The sequence below is a fragment of the Myxine glutinosa genome, chromosome 1 (genome assembly GCF_964187855.1).
Source record: "Myxine glutinosa chromosome 1, kmMyxGlut1.1, whole genome shotgun sequence".
NCBI lineage: Eukaryota > Metazoa > Chordata > Myxini > Myxiniformes > Myxinidae > Myxine > Myxine glutinosa.
The window spans coordinates 25,121,124-25,140,871 of NC_136261.1; the positions used below are offsets into that span (position 1 = coordinate 25,121,124).

The 19,748-nt window shown below is 55.8% G+C and overlaps 2 protein-coding genes across 5 annotated transcripts in view; both read left to right on the forward strand.

Moving 5' to 3' along the window:
* Positions 1–16,803, forward strand: part of LOC137421904 (glutathione synthetase-like) — a 205,674-nt gene extending 188,871 nt beyond the window's left edge. For 2 of the 3 annotated variants that reach the window (XM_078769822.1, XM_068108437.2), the window contains one exon: positions 15,970–16,803. In XM_078769822.1, the coding sequence (XP_078625948.1) occupies positions 15,970–16,117 (148 nt within the window). In that variant the 3' untranslated portion in view covers positions 16,118–16,803. The remainder of the gene's footprint in view (positions 1–15,969) is intronic. The other variant, XM_078769819.1, reaches the window with a different exon arrangement.
* Positions 1–19,748, forward strand: part of LOC144889489 (uncharacterized) — an 880,122-nt gene that overhangs the window by 756,335 nt on the left and 104,039 nt on the right. The window lies entirely within an intron of this gene.

A 19,748-nucleotide genomic window follows, 5' to 3' on the forward strand; every position in this document is an offset into this window, starting at 1 on the left:
CTCAGAGAGCGCTTGGGCGTCGCCGCTGCACATCGTGCCGAAGCCCGGCGGGGGATGGCGACTGTGCGGGGACTATCGCCGTCTCAATGACGCCACGTCTCCCGACCGCTACCCCGTCCCCCACATTCAGGACTTTTCCACCCGTTTGGCGGGCATGTCCTTCTTCTCGAAGGTGGACCTCATACGCGGCTACCATCAGGTCCCCATCAGGCCGGAGGCCGTCCCGAAGACGGCGGTCATCACGCCATTCGGACTCTTCGAGTTCCTGCGGATGCCCTTCGGTCTGAAGAATGCGGCTCAGGCGTTCCAGCGACTGATGGACAGCGTCCTGCGCGACTTGGATTTTGTCTACGTCTACCTGGACGATATCCTCGTCGCCAGCGCGTCCCGCGAAGAGCACCTACGCCACCTCCGCACGCTCTTCGAACGCCTGGGCCAGCATGGCCTGATTGTGAACCCCGCAAAGTGCCGGTTCGGCGCCGCCATAATCGATTTTCTGGGGCACCGTGTCACCAGGCACGGAGCCGTCCCCCTGCCGGCCAAGGTGGAGGCGGTGAAGGGGTTTCCGCGCCCCCGCACGATCAGAGGGCTGCAGGAGTTCCTGGGCATGGTGAACTTTTACCATCGGTTCCTGCCCCGTATCGCCCAGCTCCTGCGCCCCCTGCATGAAGCTCTCCGAGGTAAGCCGGGCTAAGGCGACGTTACCTGGACCGAGCAGATGGACACGGCGTTCACGGGCGCGAAGATCGCCTTGGCTAACGCCACCATGCTCGTGCACCCGGCGCCCGATGCACCGATCGCCCTCACCACCGACGCCTCGGACTACGCGGTGGGCGCGGTGCACGAGCAATGGGTGCGTGGAGCTTGGCAACCGCTGGCGTTCTTTAGCCGGCAGTTTCGCCCGCCTGAATGCCGTTACAGTACCTTCGACCGCGAGTTGCTCGGGCTTCACTTGGCGGTCAGGCACTTCCGCCATCTGCTCGAGGGCCGTGCGTTCACGGCCTTCGTCGACCACAAGCCGCTGATCTTCGCGATGGGCAAGGTCATCGAGCCGTGGTCAGCCCGGCAGCAGTGTCACCTCTCGGCCGTGTCCGAGTACACAACGGACATCCGGCACGTCGCGGGGAAGGACAACCCGGTGGCGGATTGCCTTTCCCGGGCCGTCGCCCATGCAGTCCACCTCGGCATCGACTATGCCCGGATGGCAGCGGACCAGGCCGCTGACCCCGACGTCCAGGCCTTGCGGACCGCCGTCACGGGCTTCCGTGTCACCGAGGTGCCGTTCGACGGCGCAGGCGTGGCCCTCTTGTGCGACGTCTCCCTCGGGCGTCCTCGCCCCATCGTGCCCGCGGGCTGGCAGCGCCAGGTGTTTGATGCCATCCACGGCCTTTCCCACCCGGCGCGAGGGCCTGCCAAAGGTTGATCGCCGACAAGTTCGTCTGGCATGGCCTCCGGAAGGCCGTCCGTGGGTGGGCCAGGACGTGCCTCGCGTGCCAGCGCGCCAAGGTGCACCGGCACACCCAGGCCCTTTGGCCCCGTTCACGGTGCCGGAACGCCGGTTTGACCACGTCCACGTGGACCTGGTGGGACCTCTGCCCCCCTCGCGGGGTTTCACCCACGTCCTCACCATGGTGGACCGCACCACCCGGTGGCCGGAGGCCGTGCCCTTGGCGTCGACGACGGCGGCGGATGTCGCGCAGGCTTTCATCGCCACCTGGGTCGCCCGGTTCGGCGCCCCCTCAGACATCTCGTTCGACCGCGGCCCCCAGTTCACCTCGGAGCTCTGGGGGGCGGTCGCGCAGGGGCTCGGGGTCTGGCTGCACCGAACCACGGCCTACCACCCCCAGGCTAACGGCCTGTGTGAGCGATTTCACCGCTCATTGAAGGCCGCGCTCCGGGCCACCCTCCGCGACGGCGGCTGGGTCGACAGGCTCCCCTGGGTCCTGCTGGGCCTCCGGACGGCGCCCAAGGAGGACCTGCGCGCATCCGCGGCGGAGTTGGTCTTCGGGCAACCGCTGCGGGTGCCGGGCGAGTTCCTCCCCGACTCCACGGCACCATGGTCCGCGGCACGGCAGCGCGCCGCTCTGCAAGAGACTGCCCAGAGGTTCGCCCCGGTGCCAACGGCATGCCACGGGCACCCACCGACGCACGTCGCCCTGGAGCTTCGCACGGCGGAGTACGTCTTTGTCCACCACGATGCCCACCGGACACCACTGCGGCCCCCATACGACGGGCCTTTCCGCGTGCTGGAGACCGGGGCAAAGCACTTCACCCTGGACATCGGCGGTACTCCTGACCGCGTTTCTGTAGACCGCCTCAAGCCGGCCCACCTCGACGTGGACCATCCACCGCCAGTGGCCCGACCCCCGCGTCGGGGCCGCCCCCCTGCAGGCGGACCCCCGGCACCGCTCAGCCCCGCCGCCACGGCGCCCCCCGGTCCTGCTGCCGGAGGCATCCCAGATGGCATCCCTGCATCCCAGACGCCGCCAGTCGCCAGGGGCGCTTCGGCCGGGTCATCCGTTTGCCCCGCAAACTGACCCTTCACGTGCGCAGGGATTCTGGGGGGGCGCGTGTGGCGGACACGAAAGCAATGACGTGGTGACATCACCCCGCACACCAAGTGGGGATGGGCCACGCCAGGGAGAGAGGCGTGGCCTCACGATATACGTGGAGCGCGCAGCCCTGAGCAGCTTAGTGCTGCAGTTTGAGTACTTTGAATAAAGACTCTTTTATGAACCGCGTTGTCCGCTTGCTCTTTGCGTAAGCATTAGCGCACGCAGCATCGCGCTTTAACATGTTTGATACGTGGTGGCCTGGAGGTTTATCGGGACCGGGTGGATGCCCCAACACATCAACCGGGGGGTGGATTTGAATCCTTGCTGTGCCAGGGTGGTGGTTCAAAGCAAAAGGGGGTAAGAATATTGAAGATCCGTGTAACGGAACCGGACTGGGTAGTCGTGGAATAATACCTGTCGGAGCCAGAATTGATGTGGGATGATGATGAGAATGAATTGACACAGCGGCTGGAGGCCTTGAACAGTACCATCGGGGAAGAGTTTGACCAGGTCCAAAGGAGTTTGGGGGATGAGGTGAGTCGGTCCGAGGAGGTGGTTGTGGTGACCGTGGGGACCCTCACCGTGCATAACAATTGGGAACAGGAGGCTCCGAAATTGGATACCCAGCTGGGGGAGTGTTTTGACTCCGGGCTGGATTTGGACCTTGGAGGATTGGGAGATCGAGCCTCAGGAGATTTGGTCCCTGTAGAGAATGTGGAGCAGCTGCAGGGAGGGGCAGAACAACCTGTGACAGAGGTTGTTACCTGCAGCTGCGGTGATTGGGCACGGGAGATACAAATTGTTAAAAGGAAATTTAAAGTTAAATGGGAATTGTATTTGGAGCAGCCATGGTTGGATTCTGTCCCCAGGCTGCGGGATGTGGACCAGTGGAAGTCATTCGGGATGGCCTCGGGCAAAATTTGCCCCTTTGTAAATTTGGGGATTCCAGCCAGATGGGGGGCTGTGTTGGCAAGATTTGGACGTGGGGTCCAGTCATGGGTGTCATGCTATGACCTGGGCCCCACGGGGGGTCTGGTGAAGTGTAGCGTCCCTTGTCCGTCGGGGCGCAGCCCAAGGTGGTGGCTCGGGCCGGCAGGGTCACCAGACCCTGGTGGGGGTTAAGACCTCCAGGGGGGTCCGAGTTGGTTTCTCAAGCCTGGGATGACATATATTGAGGACCACTAGGGGGAGGTGATGTGGGTCGCGCTTTGGTGGTGGCACTGCGGACGTCCAACTTGGGCCTGATGTGGTGACCATCCGGGCATGCGGCCTGACACCCTCCTCCTGAGACTCTGGGACAGCCAGCATGTGATGACCTGCCATGCTGTGCTGGGCTATGGACACGGGTCGAACCGCATGGACAGGAATGAGACAGCCCACCAGACAACCATTGGGGCATCTGTGGAACGTGATGGTGTGAGAGTGACCTTCCACAGATGTTCCGTTATGATTTATGGACTCTCGGTTTGGGAAGAGAGCCATGGGGATGTGATCGGGAATTTGTAACGTGCCGAGCATATGGGCCATGCTCGGCTGGCATGTGTATGGCAAAGCATCCTTCTTTGGTGAGTTTAGTAAAATGTGAAAAATGTTTGGCATGGGTAATCTGTGGGTTATATGTAAATTTAAGGGTGAATTTTGTGAAGAGAAAAGGTAGACACTGTTTTGTGACACCATTATTGATCCAGGTGTGTAGACCAAAGTGTTGGAGGCTGTGATGAAATTGATGGGTTAGCAGGACACAGCTTTCAACTGGTTGCGGGGGCGACTGCGCCAATATTTGGGACGCGGAGTCATGGGGATGTAGTTGGGTGGTCTGAGGGTCAACGTGGTGCTGTGTGTGTCCGAGGTGTGTGGACCATGTCTTCTGGGTGGGTCTCCTGGCGGAGCATGGCTGTTGACTGGACCTTGGTGTGGTCAAGTGTGGGTGAGCACTGGGGGGCTGCGGGTCTGTGGACTGCAGGACGAGGGCGGCGTAGGTGACGTGAGAAGAATGCTACGCACTGGGACCGTCTCCCCCAGGGCCGAGGTTGTGCGTGCGGTAGGGTTTGTTGTGGCAGCAGGTGCTCACCACATTGGCCAGCTGGGGCTGGTGCAGCGGTGTTCCTCGCAGGGGGGCCGAAGGATGGATGGTGGGTCGCACCCTTATGGACACTCATGGGCCATGTTGGCGTTTTGACTGCTCACCTTGTCCCGATGACCCTTGCACGGTAGAGGTGCAGAGCTGTCGTGGCCACAGGTGGTTGTGTCATGATGATCACCATTGGATGCGGATCTACATACCTGTCAGTATAGTGGGGACAAAAGAGAAATTTGGTGAAATTTGGTAGGCCCAATGAGAAATTTTGGGATTGTATGGGTGGATTGCACTTTGGACCTGACAAACCGTAGTTACCTGTATATCAAGGTAGGGGTAATGCCTTGATGGTTACTGTCCCAGGCATCAGGAACTGCTTTGTAAATTTGGGGAAATGTAATTTGGAGTTGGGAGGCAGGTGAGAGTGATGACATGTGAGGGGGATGGAATGTGGGCCACACAGTCTTGTGGGTGGCGTGTGTTTATGTGTAGAGGTTTGGTGTTTTCATGTGGTCGTGAGGTTGGAGGAAATGAGTGAGTGATGATTATTGTGTTGGAAATGGAAATGTATTGGTTCAATGTGAATGGGATTTCACATGTGGCAGGCCATGGCAAAACTCTTGTAGTGAAGGAGCTGCGCTCCAGCGCGAGTCGAAAGAATTGACGCGACCAAAGACGGAATTCGTCCGAGTTGCTTTATTGAAACAAAACAGCTCAGGTATTCTGACAAGCCCGTTTATCGGGCAGCAATATATATACACATTTATGCCGGGGCGTTTGCCCGGGAAAACCGAGACCGGGCATGCCCGGGTGTCAAGGGTGAGTCCTGGAAAGGCGAGTCTGGACATGCCCGGGCGTCCTGGACGCGGCCTGGCAAGTCGAGGCTGGGCGTGCCCGAGCGCTCTGGGCGAGCCCTGGAAAGGCGAGAGCGGGCATGCCCGGACGTTCTGGGCGAGCCCTGGAAAGGCGAGTCTGGACATGCCCGGGCGTCCTGGACGCGGCCTGGCAAGTGGAGGCTGGGCGTGCCCGGGCGCTCTGGGCGAGCCCTGGAAAGGCGAGAGCGGGCATGCCCGGGAAAGACGAGACCGGGCGTGCCCGGGAGGTTCGGGCGTGCCCGGGAACAGCGAGTCCGGGCATGCCCAGGAGAGGCGTGTCTGGGCCCGTCCGGACGAGCCCGGCATGGCGATCGCGCCCTGGCCACGTCCTGGCAGGTGCAAGGCGATTGTGTACATTCAGCGGGAACCACTACACACGCCCCTCCAGAACCGACCTGCACCGGCAGGGTCAATTTAAGGGGGGTCCGGATGACCCGGCCGAAGCGACCCCTGGAGGGTCGTGGGGGGGGGGGGTCCGATCCGGTGGTGGGTGGTCGAGCGGGGGGGACTGTGGATGGGGGGCGGCCTCGCCGTGGAGGAAGGGCCAACCGTGGTGGTCGGTCGACGTCCACGTGCGCCGGTTTGAGGCGGTCCACAGAGATACGGTCCGACCGGCCGCCGACGTCGACGATGAAGGACTTGTCGCCCCGTCGCAGGACCCGGAAGGGCCCGTCGTAGGGCGGCCGGAGTGGCCCCCGGTGCACGTCATGACGCACAAAGACGTACTCCGCTGTGCAAAGCGCCGGGGGGACGTAGGACTGGGGGCCACCGTGGCGGGACGTTGGCACAGGGGCAAATCGTCGGGCGGCCTCCTGGAGGTCCGAGCGCTGGTGTGCGGCGGACCAGGGACTGGTAGCGTCGGGCACGAACTCGCCCGGGATGCGGAGTGGCTGGCCGTAGACGAGCTCGGCGGCGGACGCCCGGAGGTCCTCCTTGGGGGCCGTGCGGAGGCCCAAAAGGACCCACGGCAGCCGGTCGGTCCAACCGTCGTCCTGAAGGCTGGCCATGAGTGCGGCCTTCATGGAGCGGTGAAACCGCTCGCACAACCCGTTGGCTTGGGGGTGGTAGGCCGTGGTGCGGTGCAGCGTGACCCCCAACGAGCGGGCGACTGCGCCCCAAAGTTCGGACGTGAACTGTGGGCCGCGGTCGGACGAGATGTCCGCTGGTGCGCCGAAGCACACGACCCAGGTGGCGATCAACGCCTGCGCCACGTCGGCGGTGGTGGTGGAGGTGAGGGGCACGGCCTCCGGCCACCTGGTGGTCCTGTCCACCATGGTGAGCAGGTGGGTGAACCCCCGCGATGGGGGCAGGGGACCCACCAGGTCCACGTGGACGTGGTCGAAACGCCGTGCAGGCACGGTGAAAGGTGCTAGCGGGGCCTGGGTGTGGCGGTGGACCTTGGCCCGCTGGCAGGCCGTGCAGGCGTTGGCCCAGTCACGGACGTTCCGTCGAAGGCCGTGCCAGACAAAACGCGCCGACACCAGCTTCTGAGAAGCTTTCCGGCCCGGGTGAGAAAGGCCGTGGATGGAGGCGAAGATGCGGCGCTGCCAGGAAACGGGCACGATGGGGCGAGGCTGGCCCTGGGAGACATCGCAGAGCAGGACGGTGCCCGCGAAGGGGATGTCGGCCAGGCGGAGGCCCGTGTCCGCCGCCCGGAGGGCCTGCACCGAGGTGTCGGTGGTCTGGTCGGCCGCCATGAGTGCGAAGTCCATGCCGAGGTGAACCGCGTTCACCCTGGCCCGAGAAAGACAGTCGGCCACGGCGTTGTCTTTGCCGGCGACGTGCCGGATGTCCGTGGTGAATTCCGACACGGCGGAGAGGTGGCGCTACTGGCGGGCCGACCACGGCTCCGTGACTTTGGCCATCGCGTAGACCAACGGCTTGTGGTCGACGAAAGCCGTGAACGGGCGGCCCTCCAGGAGGTGTCGGAAATGGTGAACGGCCAGGAATAGACCGAGCAGCTCGCGGTCGAACATGCTGTATTTTAACTCGTTCGGCCGGAGTTGCCGGCTGAAAAAAGCGAGTGGCTGCCAAACCCCGTCCACCCATTGTTCATGGACGGCACCCACCGTGTAGTTGGAGGCGGCCGTAGTGAGGGCGATGGGCGCGTTGAGCACCGGGTGAGCCAGCAGCGTTGCGTCGGCGAGGGCCCTTTTGGCGCTCGAGAAGGCCGCGTCCATGGCCGCGGACCAAACGATGTCATGCTTGGCCGGCTTGCCCCGGAGGGCCTCGTAAAGGGGCCGCATGAGCTGAGCAGCGCGGGGCACGAATCTGTGATAAAAATTCACCATGCCGAGGAACTCTTGTAGGGCCTTGATGGAACGGGGACGCGGGAACGTGGTGATGGCCTCGACCTTGGTCGGCAGCGGCACGGCCCCGGTCTTGGTGATGCGGTGGCCCAAAAAGTCAACGGTCGTCGTGCCGAAGTGGCATTTGGCCGGGTTGACAATTAAGCCGTGCTCGCTGAGGCGACCGAACAGTGTTCGGAGGTGGAGGAGGTGCTCGGCGCGGGACGTGCTGGCGACGAGGATGTCGTCCAGATAGACGAAAAGAAATGGCAGGTCGCGCAGCACGCCGTCCATTAAGCGCTGGAACGCCTGGGCCGCGTTCTTGAGGCCAAACGGCATCCTCAAAAATTCGAACAGGCCGAACGGCGTGATGACGGCCGTCTTCGGGACGTCGGCCACCCGGACAGGTACCTGGTGGTATCCCCGTATCAGGTCAATTTTGGAAAATATGACCCATCCCGCCAAATGGGCGGAAAAGTCCTGGATGTGCGGGATTGGGTACCTGTCGGGGGTGGTAGCGTCGTTGAGGCGGCGGTAGTCGCCACACGGGCGCCATCCGCCCCCCGGCTTTGGCACGATGTGCAGTGGTGAGGCCCACGCGCTATTGGAGCGCCGCACGATGCCGAGGTGCTCCAACACGTCGAACTCGGCCTTTGCCACGGCGAGCTTGGCCGGGTCGAGGCGGCGGGCCCTGGCGTAGACCGGCGAGCCCGTAGTGGGTATGTGGTGCTCGATCCCATGCCGCACTGCGACGGCCGAAAACGTCGGCCGCGTGAGGGCCGGGAAATCCGCGAGCAGGCGAGCGAACTCGTTCGCTGTCGGGAGGGCGCACGCTAGTTCGGTCGGCGCGGAGCTGCTCATCGTGCACGCCAGGGAGCTGAAGGTCTCGGCGTTGACAAGGCGACGTCGTTTGACGTCGACCAGCAGCCCGTGCGCGCAGAGGAAGTCGGCGCCCAGCAAAGCCATGGGGACGCAGGCGGTCACAAAGGTCCACTGAAAGCGCTGGCTGCCGAAGCAGAGGGTGACGTCGCGCAGGCCGAAAGTGCGTATGGCCGAGCCATTAGCAGCGACCAAAGAGGGGCCGCAAACGGCGTCCCGCCTGTCCTGCTCGGAGGCGGGTATGACGCTCAGTTGGGCGCCGGTGTCACAAAGGAAACGCCGCCCGGACGCTTTGTCCCGAATAAAAAGCAAGTTGCCCGAGTGGCCGGCGCTCATGGCTGGGAATGAACGCCGGCCCGGCCGTTTCCCGACTTGCCAAAAGTGCACGGGGGTCGGCACGTCCGAGCCTTGTGTCCGAACCTGGCATGGTAATAACACCATGCCTGGTCAGGTGGAGGCCCCGGCCGTCGTGTCGGAAGCGGTCGGCGCGGCGTGGCGGCCGCCAGTTGCACCGGCAGTTCGGCCTCCAACCGCGCAGGGCGCTCGGGCGTCGTGGGCATCGCCTCGGACGGCGGCAGGCTCCAGGTAGCCGCGCCGATGTGTTGGCCCGCCGAGGAGATCTTATCGGCTTCCCTGGTGAGGGTGAGGGCGCGGGGATCGGTGATCGACGTGCCAGCCAGGGCGAGGCGTATCGGGTGAGGCAGCTGGCGAAGGAACAGCTCGCGGAACAGAAAATCCGGAGAGTGCTCACCGAGCAACGAGAGCATATAGTCCATGCGCTCGGACGGGCGCGTGTCGCCGAGCTCGGGCAGGTCGAGCAGGCGCCGTGCGCGTGCCGCCGGTGATAGGGCGAAAGCGTCGAGGAGGAACGTCTTCAGCGCGTCATACTTGTCAGCAGCCGGCGGGTGCTCGAGGAGGCTCAGGGCGCGGGCCGCGGTGGCGGAACCGAGCGCCGCCACGACGTGGTGGAAGCGGGTGTCGTCCGCGATGATGCCTCGCAGGGTGAACTGGGAGTCCGCCTGGGCGAACCAAACAGCCGCGTGAGCCTCCCAGAAGGTAGGCAGTTTAAGAGTCACTGCCGTGTCCATGTCGGTCGGTCACCAGTGAAGGAGCTGCGCTCCAGCGCGAGTCAAAAGAATTGACGCGACCAAAGACGGAATTCGTCCGAGTTGCTTTATTGAAACAAAACAGCTCAGGTATTCTGACAAGCCCGTTTATCGGGCAGCAATATATATACACATTTATGCCGGGGCGTTTGCCCAGGAAAACCTAGACCGGGCATGCCCGGGTGTCAAGGGCGAGTCCTGGAAAGGCGAGTCTGGACATACCCGGGCGTCCTGGACGTGGCCTGGCAAGTCGAGGCTGGGCGTGCCCGAGCGCTCTGGGCGAGCCCTGGAAAGGCGAGAGCGGGCATGCCCGGACGCTCTGGGCGAGCCCTGGAAAGGCGAGTCTGGACATGCCCGGGCATCCTGGACGCGGCCTGGCAAGTCGAGGCTGGGCGTGCCCGGGCGCTCTGGGCGAGCCCTGGAAAGGCGAGACCGGGCGTGCCCGGGAGGTTCGGGCGTGCCCGGGAACAGCGAGTCCGGGCATGCCCAGGAGAGCCGCGTCTGGGCCCGTCCGGATGAGCCCGGCATGGCGATCTAACCCTGGCCACGTCCTGGCAGGTGCAAGGCGATTGTGTACATTCAGCGGGAACCGCTACAGTAACATCTTTTTGTAACATCTGCTTGGAATTGTGCTGAGTTGTGTTGAAAATGGAATAGCAGCGGGGGAGGAAATGTGTTTTGGGATATTGTGGGTGGGGAAGGTCTGTGTGTCCGCAGGTACAGATCAGGCTCTGAGGAGCGATGCCTGCAGCCCCCCTCTGTGGCAATTACCCCTGGCAGCCAATGGTATCTGGAAATTGGAGCTCGTCGGTGGAGGGTCTGGTTGGGCGCCCTGGGGTAAAGGAGACCCCCGGCGACCCGTAGAGCTGCGCGGCAGCAGGAGCCAACGGAGCCTGGTGTGTGGAGACCATCACCGGTGGCCATGGCCGGCGCCAGACTATGCCAGCTACTTGCATCCCGTGTCGCCCCCCCCCCCCCCCCAATTTTTTTTTGCCAACTTCGATTATTAATTCTCCCGTTTTCCTGACGATGATCAATCCATGCGCCCAACGACGAAATGGCGGCAGCGTTTTGAACATGCCGGATGTGACGTATGGAGAGGCGCATGGGAGCAGGCTATGTCCGTTTCAAACAGGATGTGACGTATGCCACGAAGCGTACATGCTCAAAATTAATCACTTACACTCTTATGAACAATTAACTATTATATTTTCCTTTTCTTATGTTTTTTCTTAAAACAATAATTTGTATAAAACTGTGACCTTTTAAGGTTCAGTAATGCGCCCCTCTGATGTCTGCGCCCTAGGCGGCTGCCTTGTTGGCCTAATGGTAGCGCCGGCCCAGCCGGTGGGGTAACGGCGGAAAGGGTTGTTGGGCTGCCACGGGGCCAAGAGGTAAAGGGGGAGGGGAGGCAATGAACTTGTGAGTCGATTGACTTGTGTTTGGGCCTGCATCACAGCCTGAAGCGCCCTGTTGTGCGGTACCTCCCCGCTGCCTAGTTGAGAAATGAAATACACACGAATGACATCTATGCCATGGTCCTGCAGGGGGGTGTAATCAGAAAATGTTTGAAATGATTTTGTGTGCAAGGAGTGATGGAATGAGTGAGTGGTTAAGGGGTTTGTGTTGAATGAATGTGGGCGAATTCCACCGAGCCATGTCACTCACATGTAACATCTGGACAGGGCCCGTGGAAATTTAGGGGTGCATTGGGGATGGCCCCGCAGGTATGGTTGTGTCTTGTTACATCCACCGGGAGACGCGGTCTGTCGACTGTGGTTGTACAAATGCTTAGAGTTGTGAATTTTTGTAAGGTTAAGTTTTGTGGTTAAGGTAGGATTTTTGCATGTTGTTTGTTTCCTCCCTCCGCAGGAACAACGGATGAAATGTAAATATTTGCTTGCATGATTGTTAAGGGGATTAGCATGTTAAGGAGTATAGGTAGGAAGTCCGACTCACTTCCCACAGCCCTCCTGCTTTATTTCATAGGCTAATTAAGTGTGAGACAGTAAGTGTTAAGGCTGGAATGGTCGTGCCTGCAGTGAACCTTGCAAGAGCTGCAGTTCCAGGGGGGGGGGGGAGGGGGGGCTGTGTTATGTCGGGTGGGGTAGTGATATGTAGAGCCAGCTAGATCTGAATAGGTAACGTGCTTCATCTGTCGCGGTAAGGAATCTGTGCCCTGTAATAAGTTTCATGTGTAGGCGTTTTGTCGGTTAAGAGTATACCTGTGAACATACCAGGATGTTCGAGTGATAAATAGAGTATGGATTAAAGAGTGGCGCCCCTGTGTGTCACACCTGGTAGCCAAACCTTTGTCCCTTATGGCAATGCACACCTGAAGACACGTAGTTAGGTCCCTAGTACAACACTAAATAAATCCCTTCCCTGACATGACTTTGGAAGACGAACAGGCAACGGGGCCGGTTCGGGGTGCCGCGCTGGACCGCGGCCCATTTAATCTCAACTGGCCCCGCGCAGCATGCTACACACAACATGCTATACCACACCCAGGAGGGCTGTGATCGGTTGGCACGAATGGACGCGGAAGGCGCGAAGCGGGTCGACAAAACGCGGGAGGCTACGAGGCCCTGATTGGTTGCCGAGCAGGGCTGACGTCACCGCCAGAGGTGATAAGAAGGGCGCGCCGAACGACATGAGCAGAGAAGGTTTTTGAGTTCACGGTTTGCAGTTCACAGCTTGAGAGAGTCCCGGTGCGATCCCAAGTTGGCTTGTGAGCAGAGCCCCGGCCCTGGTTGAGTTGGCTGTCGTGTGGAAGATCGCCGTTGAGGTGGTTGGATCTCGCTCCTTTTTGCTGGGTGGATTTTGCGAACCTGCGTTGGACCTCGTGGTGCTTTGGAATTTGGGGCCAGGCCTTCGTGGTGCTTGTGCGGGAGCGAGGCGCCCCGTGGTGTGCAGCGGAGATTGGAGACAGACAAGACGACAGGACAGATAAGGCCAATCCCCATTGCAAATTACACGATGAGACATTTCTTTTCGTAATTCATTTTCCCCGTCTGTGTTTGAGATCTGGTGTGTGGGATCCCAATTTAGGAGTTTTAGATTTATTATCGCGTTTTCCTGTCCCTGCGTTTCTTTTTAATAAACCTTTCTATTATTTTCTGTTCCCTGTCAAACCAGTGCCCGTGTCAAGTTAATTCCCTTACAGGACCAGAGCTACGTCGGTGCGCTGAACGTAAGCTTTTACCGCAGCTCCCACTTTCCTTCATCCTCCGCGTTTGATAGTTAAATCCGTGTTTGGCCGTCGCCTCAATTAAAACCGTTTTCGGTCCATCCGCGAGCCTCTGGTATTAACCGGAGGCTATGCAGGACAGAATGTATGTATGTATGTATGTTCACATTTTTTTTGCAAATATGTTCACGACCGCTGAGCTGACAGCCATCAAAGTTGGCACACAGATCAAGCCAGACCTGGGAATTGTCCTGAGAGTACTTTCATCCACCATGCCAGCCTTTTTAGACCCCGATTACACCTAAGGCACACTCTTACATGCCCTTTACATGGTTGAGAGAAGACTTTTTACATGCTTGAGAGAGTAGACCTCTTAAGACCCTCAAAGGTCCGGGGCACCCCTAAAAACCCGCAAGACTCTTCAAAGCCTTTAGACCACTTTGACCCTAAAGACCAGATAAGACCTCGAAGACCTCTTTTACCTTTAAGACCCACCAGCATCGCCTTAGTTCAGTTTTTCCCCTGCTCCCCACCCCAGCAGTTATTTGGTCAGCCGGCTCTCCACTCCCCACTTCTCACTCCCTTCTCCCATTCTCCCCCCTTTCCCCACTCCCCGCCACCACCACCCGGAGCATCACCAGAGTCTAATCACTCGGGTACCCCTGCCAGTTACAAATTAAATGGGGGTGGAACTCAGCTCAAGCAATTTCATCCCCCTTCCAGGGGTTGTTTGGTCGTGGTTAGAATTTATGACTGATAAAATGATATTGTGTATTAGCTCTTTCTGCTCCTGTTGAGGGAACTGATCAGCATAAACTGAAATTATTGGTGAAGCTCTGTTGAGTGTTGGTCAAGATCATATAAAACGTTTTTTTATTCTTTAAACTCTTACAAAGATGAACAAAAACCTTTGGCCATGAACAAAGTTTGCTTATATATACACGATGAAGCGAGGTTGGCCATCAGATAGGTAAACACATTAGATGTGTTCATAGATACTGCCTGCAACTCTTACTTATAAGGTCTCGGGCGGTCATCTGTTGCTTTGACACTAAAGGAAGCCTGTCGATTCTGGTCTAATTTTAAGGGAGATGGTGAGGGGCATCCATAACTAGAATATGGTAAGAATAGTATGGACCGTGTGCTTGAGTAGGTTAGATTTACACCTGTATCAGGGATCTGTCAGAGGTAAGTTGCATGGTAAAATGTGCACTGAAGAGGTAGTGATTGCAAACCTTGGAGCATAATAGGGTACGGTTGCATTGAGTAAAACCTCCTGCACAAAAAGGCCAGGTGGATGAAGGACTTGAACAAAAAGGCACAAGGAAAGCACAAAGGCATTTAAATGGACATCATCACAGGTTGTTTGGCCAGAGAACTAAGGCCAGGTCAGAAAAGTGAGCTGTGGAGCCCTGGTTGAGGGAAGAACACTTTAACGAGGGGCCGCCCTGCATGGTGGAATGGCCCGAAAGATGGCGCTGCCCACAGGTGGCCAGCCTCGTGCATGAAGACAGTCCCAGAGGAGGTAGAATCTGTGTCCGCATATGCGCATAGCAGAAGACATCTCGTCTTTCTCTGCTTCATCGCTTACCAAGAGGACCACTTCGAGAGACACAAATGCATTGCTCCTCATCACCATCCTCTCCTTTCTTGCCCGGAGCCACACTTCACCCTTTGCCACACCACCCTGCATGACACCATCGTCCTACAGCCACGACCCCTCCCCTGTGATCCCCATCATTGTCTGAATCTGGTATTGTCGGTGCCATTAGCAGGGTTATTTCTCTAGTATACAAGTTTGTGTGTTTCCCATTTCATCCATCTGTGCTGACGGCCATCTGTTCCTTTTATTTACTTATTATCCTGTCTTTCCTTATTCCCCATCTTCTTCTTATTAACAAAACATTTTAATTGCAAGAAACGTTTTCCCACCTTCCTCTCTTTGCGTCTGAACAACCGTGTGAACAACTGCCAAATTTGGTTTATTTATTGCGCGATCCTTGGGGGGGGATTGTAAATGTAAATTAATGCAGTATAGTGTAAATTCAAACATCATAGGTCTTTAGACCTCCGGCGCAGTGCCTGCGTTAGCTGGACCTCCGACGTGACAGTATGTTCCACAAGTGATGTTTGGTTTGGTGGCCTACCTATTCAACCTCTGTTCCTTTCTGTGAAATAATTTGATTAACTTTTAAACAAATTAGTCAGCTTTTGAATGGAAGACAAATCAGGAACTCCATATTTACCTCTGCCACCAAAAGGTGGACGGAGCTTTCACCCCTGTTTGTTTGGCTGTCTGATTGTGAACAGGATATCTAAAAAAGTTGTGGATGGATTTGGAGAAACTTGGTGGACAGGTTGGGTGTGTCAAAATAACGAATTAAGTAGATTTGGTGAAGATCAGGATCTGGATGCGGATCTGAGAATTTTTTTAATTGATTTTTTTTCATCATTGATAGATAGGCCCAAAACCGATATATAGCATGATATCTCAAAAGGTTGTGGTCGGATTATGACAAAACTTGGTGGATGAATTGGGTAGGTGACAAGAACAAGCCAATTAGATTTGGGTTCAGGTCCCGATCCAGACCCGAGCCATCAGTGGATGCAAAACGTAAACTGTTCAGCCTTGCCGAGGTATGCGCTCTACCGAGTGCCGTTCCAATTCATTTGAGGATTCTTCAAAAAATGTTTTTAAAAAAGGAACTTGGGCATATCCTTTTTTCCCCCTGGTATTGGGATTTATATCATTATATTTATGCTTGTTGATATTGTGTTGTCATACTTGCTGACAATTCAAAAAAACACAAGTATAGCCTCAAAATGCCGTGAAAGTTCAACAATGGTTTCTGTTTTAGCTTAAAATGCCTGTACAATAGCCTTTGTTGCCATAGCGACGTATATTCAAACTTAAAATCTTCACAAAATTCCACCTTAACTGTTTGTCGACGGAGGATGTCATGAAGACGTTCATCAGTGTGCAAACTATAATCTTACAGGTGTGGCACAGACATGATCTTCAATTCCTGTTGTGGACACCTGCTGCGCAGCAAAAATGCAAGGTGCAATGATGGTGGATTAATGACAGGTGAGGCCATGCTGGACAGCCCCTGTCTTGTTGAAGAGCCAACAAGAACACAGGCCTGAAGTGCAATCCTATGTCATGGAGAGCTTAACAAAAAGGTGGACAATAAGTTTGCAAACATTTAACTGTAAAACTGTTCTGCGTAGTACCGCCCCCTCCCCTCCTACCTCTAATATTTTGAGTGATATTTTAGAAAAATCTTACTATAATTCACCAAATGTCCGTCCGTCCATTCGAAGGTACCGCAAAAACGGCTCAACCGATCTCAACGATATTTTGGGTGGGTATTCCTGGGACCCTGGGAGTAAAATAGGCTATATAGTTTTTCAAAGTTTTCCAATTTTTCTCGTTTTTCCAAACACGATGGAATAATATTTACCGATATGAACAGTGATGTGGCTTTTATTGAAATTCTACAAATACTGTTTATTCTACGTACCAAGAGAGAGTAGATCGACTCCTGACGAAGTCTTCCTATATAAACGTGCGGCTCCGAAGTAACATGACAGCGTGTGCAATGTGACTGAGAAACAGGTGTAACGGCTGCTTCTGTGTTACAGATTCGGCGCGCACTCTTCACACATAAACGTGCGACTGAGAAAGACGTGTCGCGGCCGCTTCCGTTTTGCAGAATTCAATCTTTTTTTTAAATGGGCGCCATGTACTGTTTAGATTTTGATGATTTGTGTGTGATATGATTCAACAGATGTTTATATGAATTGTTTAAAATAAAAAAGCCTTCAATTTCTGATATTTTTCCTTTTCATTTGGGCTTCCCTATTGAAGCCCCGCCCATAGGGTGGTTGCCGTTGCTGGTTTATTTAATGCAGACTCTGATGTTGTGAGGGATTTATTTACAGTGATTAAAATAAAAAAAAGATTCTGATGAGCATAAATGTGCTGTTTGGTGTTATGTGACATTCCACTCGAATATGCCTCCAAATTGTTGTTGATTAAGGAGAAAGCAACATTTTGCCTTTTTGGCATTCTTTTTCTGAAATGTCTTCCCTCGCTTTTTTTGTATGCAAAGTCGAGGCTCGTGGAAGAGCTAGAACACAGAATGGATCAGGCGGCAACATAAGAGGAACAGCAGAAAGAGAAGGGCGAAATGCCAACAACAGGGCAGAGGGACAACAAGAGAATGAATGAATGAATGATCGTTTTAAGACCATTTTCCCCGCTAGAGCAGGGGTTAGCCTTGCGGGCCCCATGACAATCATGGTTCCCTGTTTGAGGCAATGTTTTTTATGGCCGGATGCCCTTCCTCACGCCAACCCTTAGTCGCCTCTTACGATGCGCAGGGATACGGTGTACCTATTCTAAGCTGGAGTACACTCCGGGATCATTCATCCCAGCAAGCTGACCTACTCAATTCGCCGACCTCGGAAGGATAACAGGCTGAGTCAACCCCCCTGGTGTTAATTTAGCGATCGACTGGGATTCGAACCCAGGATCCTAGGATCCCAAGCCGGCACCCTAACCGCTAAGCCAACACCAGGCTCCAGGCCAACAAGAGAATCAAATCAAATAAGCCAAGGGACTGCTAGTGCCATACAGGCCGTACACCTTGCTCATACACAAGGATGAGGGGTAGGAGAGAATGCAAGAAGGGGCTCAGATGGATATACAGAAGGAAAATTTGGTGGGTGGAGTGGTTTAACAGGTGCAGATGGGATCATGGTTTTGGTTGGGGAATGATCTGGAGACCGCTTCACTGTCATAAACTGGACGACTCGGTTGGTGTTACATTGCCCCGTTCCCCATCTCGAAAACCCCCTCACACCACCAATGCTTCACCTGGTTACCTCTGTAACAAGGAAGAAGAGGGTTTGTCTCACCTCAGCTGGAAATAAACTTTTTACCCATTAATCATGTCTGTGACTCTCCATATTGTTACGTGCTCCTCCCCAAACACCCTGGTCACGGTGTACCCCCGAGCCCCGAGAGGAGTCACGGCAGAAAGATGTGTTATTCTGTGTCAACGATCAATGGTGAAACCACACCAATTGTTACAAACAAACAAATATTGTATTAAGGTCACACAAGAATAAACACAAAAACAATAGTAATCAATTGTACAACCAATATATTGTTACGGATTCCAGACGATGGCGCCCCCCTTACCAAGGGGGGTTAACCCCTTGTCCCGTATACTGGCCGTCACCGATCCTGAAGCTACCCCGCTCCCCTGTGGGGTGGGATTGGCCGAGGTGATTGGTCAAGGGATTCCCGTACACCTCCGCCAATCCCTCCACAAGGCAGGTGGGTAACTCCGCTCGAATCCCGGTCTTAGATGGACTAGTTGCCGAGCGGTTTTAGCAACCCGGAGTTCGAGCCATTAACAAGTACTAACCCGATTATGAAGCGTTGGCCGAAATCGCACCACAGGAACTCAATCAAGAAACCACTAAAGCGATCGGACGAGAAGGAAACCAAATGGGTAAGAAAGAACAGATATTTATTATTATTTACACAAACCCAAAGAAGAAGGAGAACGAAGTAATTTACAGTGAAGAGGAAGATGCAGATACACAGGGCAATTCTTAGCTTATACAGTCTTACTTACTCCCAGTGACAGGACAACACAAACAGACTCACACGAATGGGGAATTGCAGGTAGGATTGGCTGGAGGGAGAAGAAGGGTCTGTGCAGAACGGCAGGGCTGGAAGGTGCGGTGGGAAAACGCGGCAACGACGTCCGCTCCAGCTCCACGCTGGAAGTGAGCAAACGGTGACTCCACACACTCGGCTTTGCACCGGCAGCTTTCTCAGGCGTCCTCTGCCTCCTGCATTCTCTGCCTCCTGCGTTCTTTCACGCTCAGCTGGATCACGCACCTCCTTCACAGAACTCTTGATTCGTGCTCCCTCTCTCATCTCGCGGTGGGGGCTTCCCGTAACGGGTTATATAGCCACGCCTTCGAACCTTCACGAACCTGCTCGATGTTTCTGGTCATGCCCTACCAAGCCATGCCCACCGATTCCTGGTTGGTCGTAAGGGCTTGCTGGCTCCACCTCTTGATGACGATGGGCGGGCCACGCCCTTCTTCTCCGAGTTGACCGCGTGCGTAATGGAGTCTGAATGCTGTTGGAGAGGTAGGCGACGCTGCTGACAATGAAGGTTTGGGCAATCGAAAAGGGGATCTATCTTATTTGATTTGGTGCAACGTAAGATCGACTATTGGACACACAGCCTTATCTGAAACACAGAATAATGATATAACTATAGAGAGGTTCTATGATTGGCTACGTGCTTGTACATGGACTAGCTAAGGTGCACTTATTTCAATTAACAGCCAATTAAGGGGAAATGTACACAGGGGTTATTTATAAGGAATTTTAATTCTAAATTTGATAAAGTGAAGGTTCTAAAAACTGCAACAATATATTTCCTATGATGGTACCATCAGGTTCGTACAATATAACTCACTGTGCTCCAAGTGAGCGAAAAGAAGAACATTCCCAATGTCTCTATTCCCGCATCAAGCCAAAGTCGTATTCCGGCATCAAGCCAAAGTCGTATTCCGGCATCAAGCCAAAGTCGTATTCTGGCATCAAGCCAAAGTCGATCCACTCCAGTGATCGTCCGTACGATGTCGTATCGATACCAGAATCCCGTTGGGTTGGCAGTTACCCTGCCAAAGATGGGGGAAGGTGTCCTCGAGAAGCGACGGGGAAATCACACCTTCAGGTATG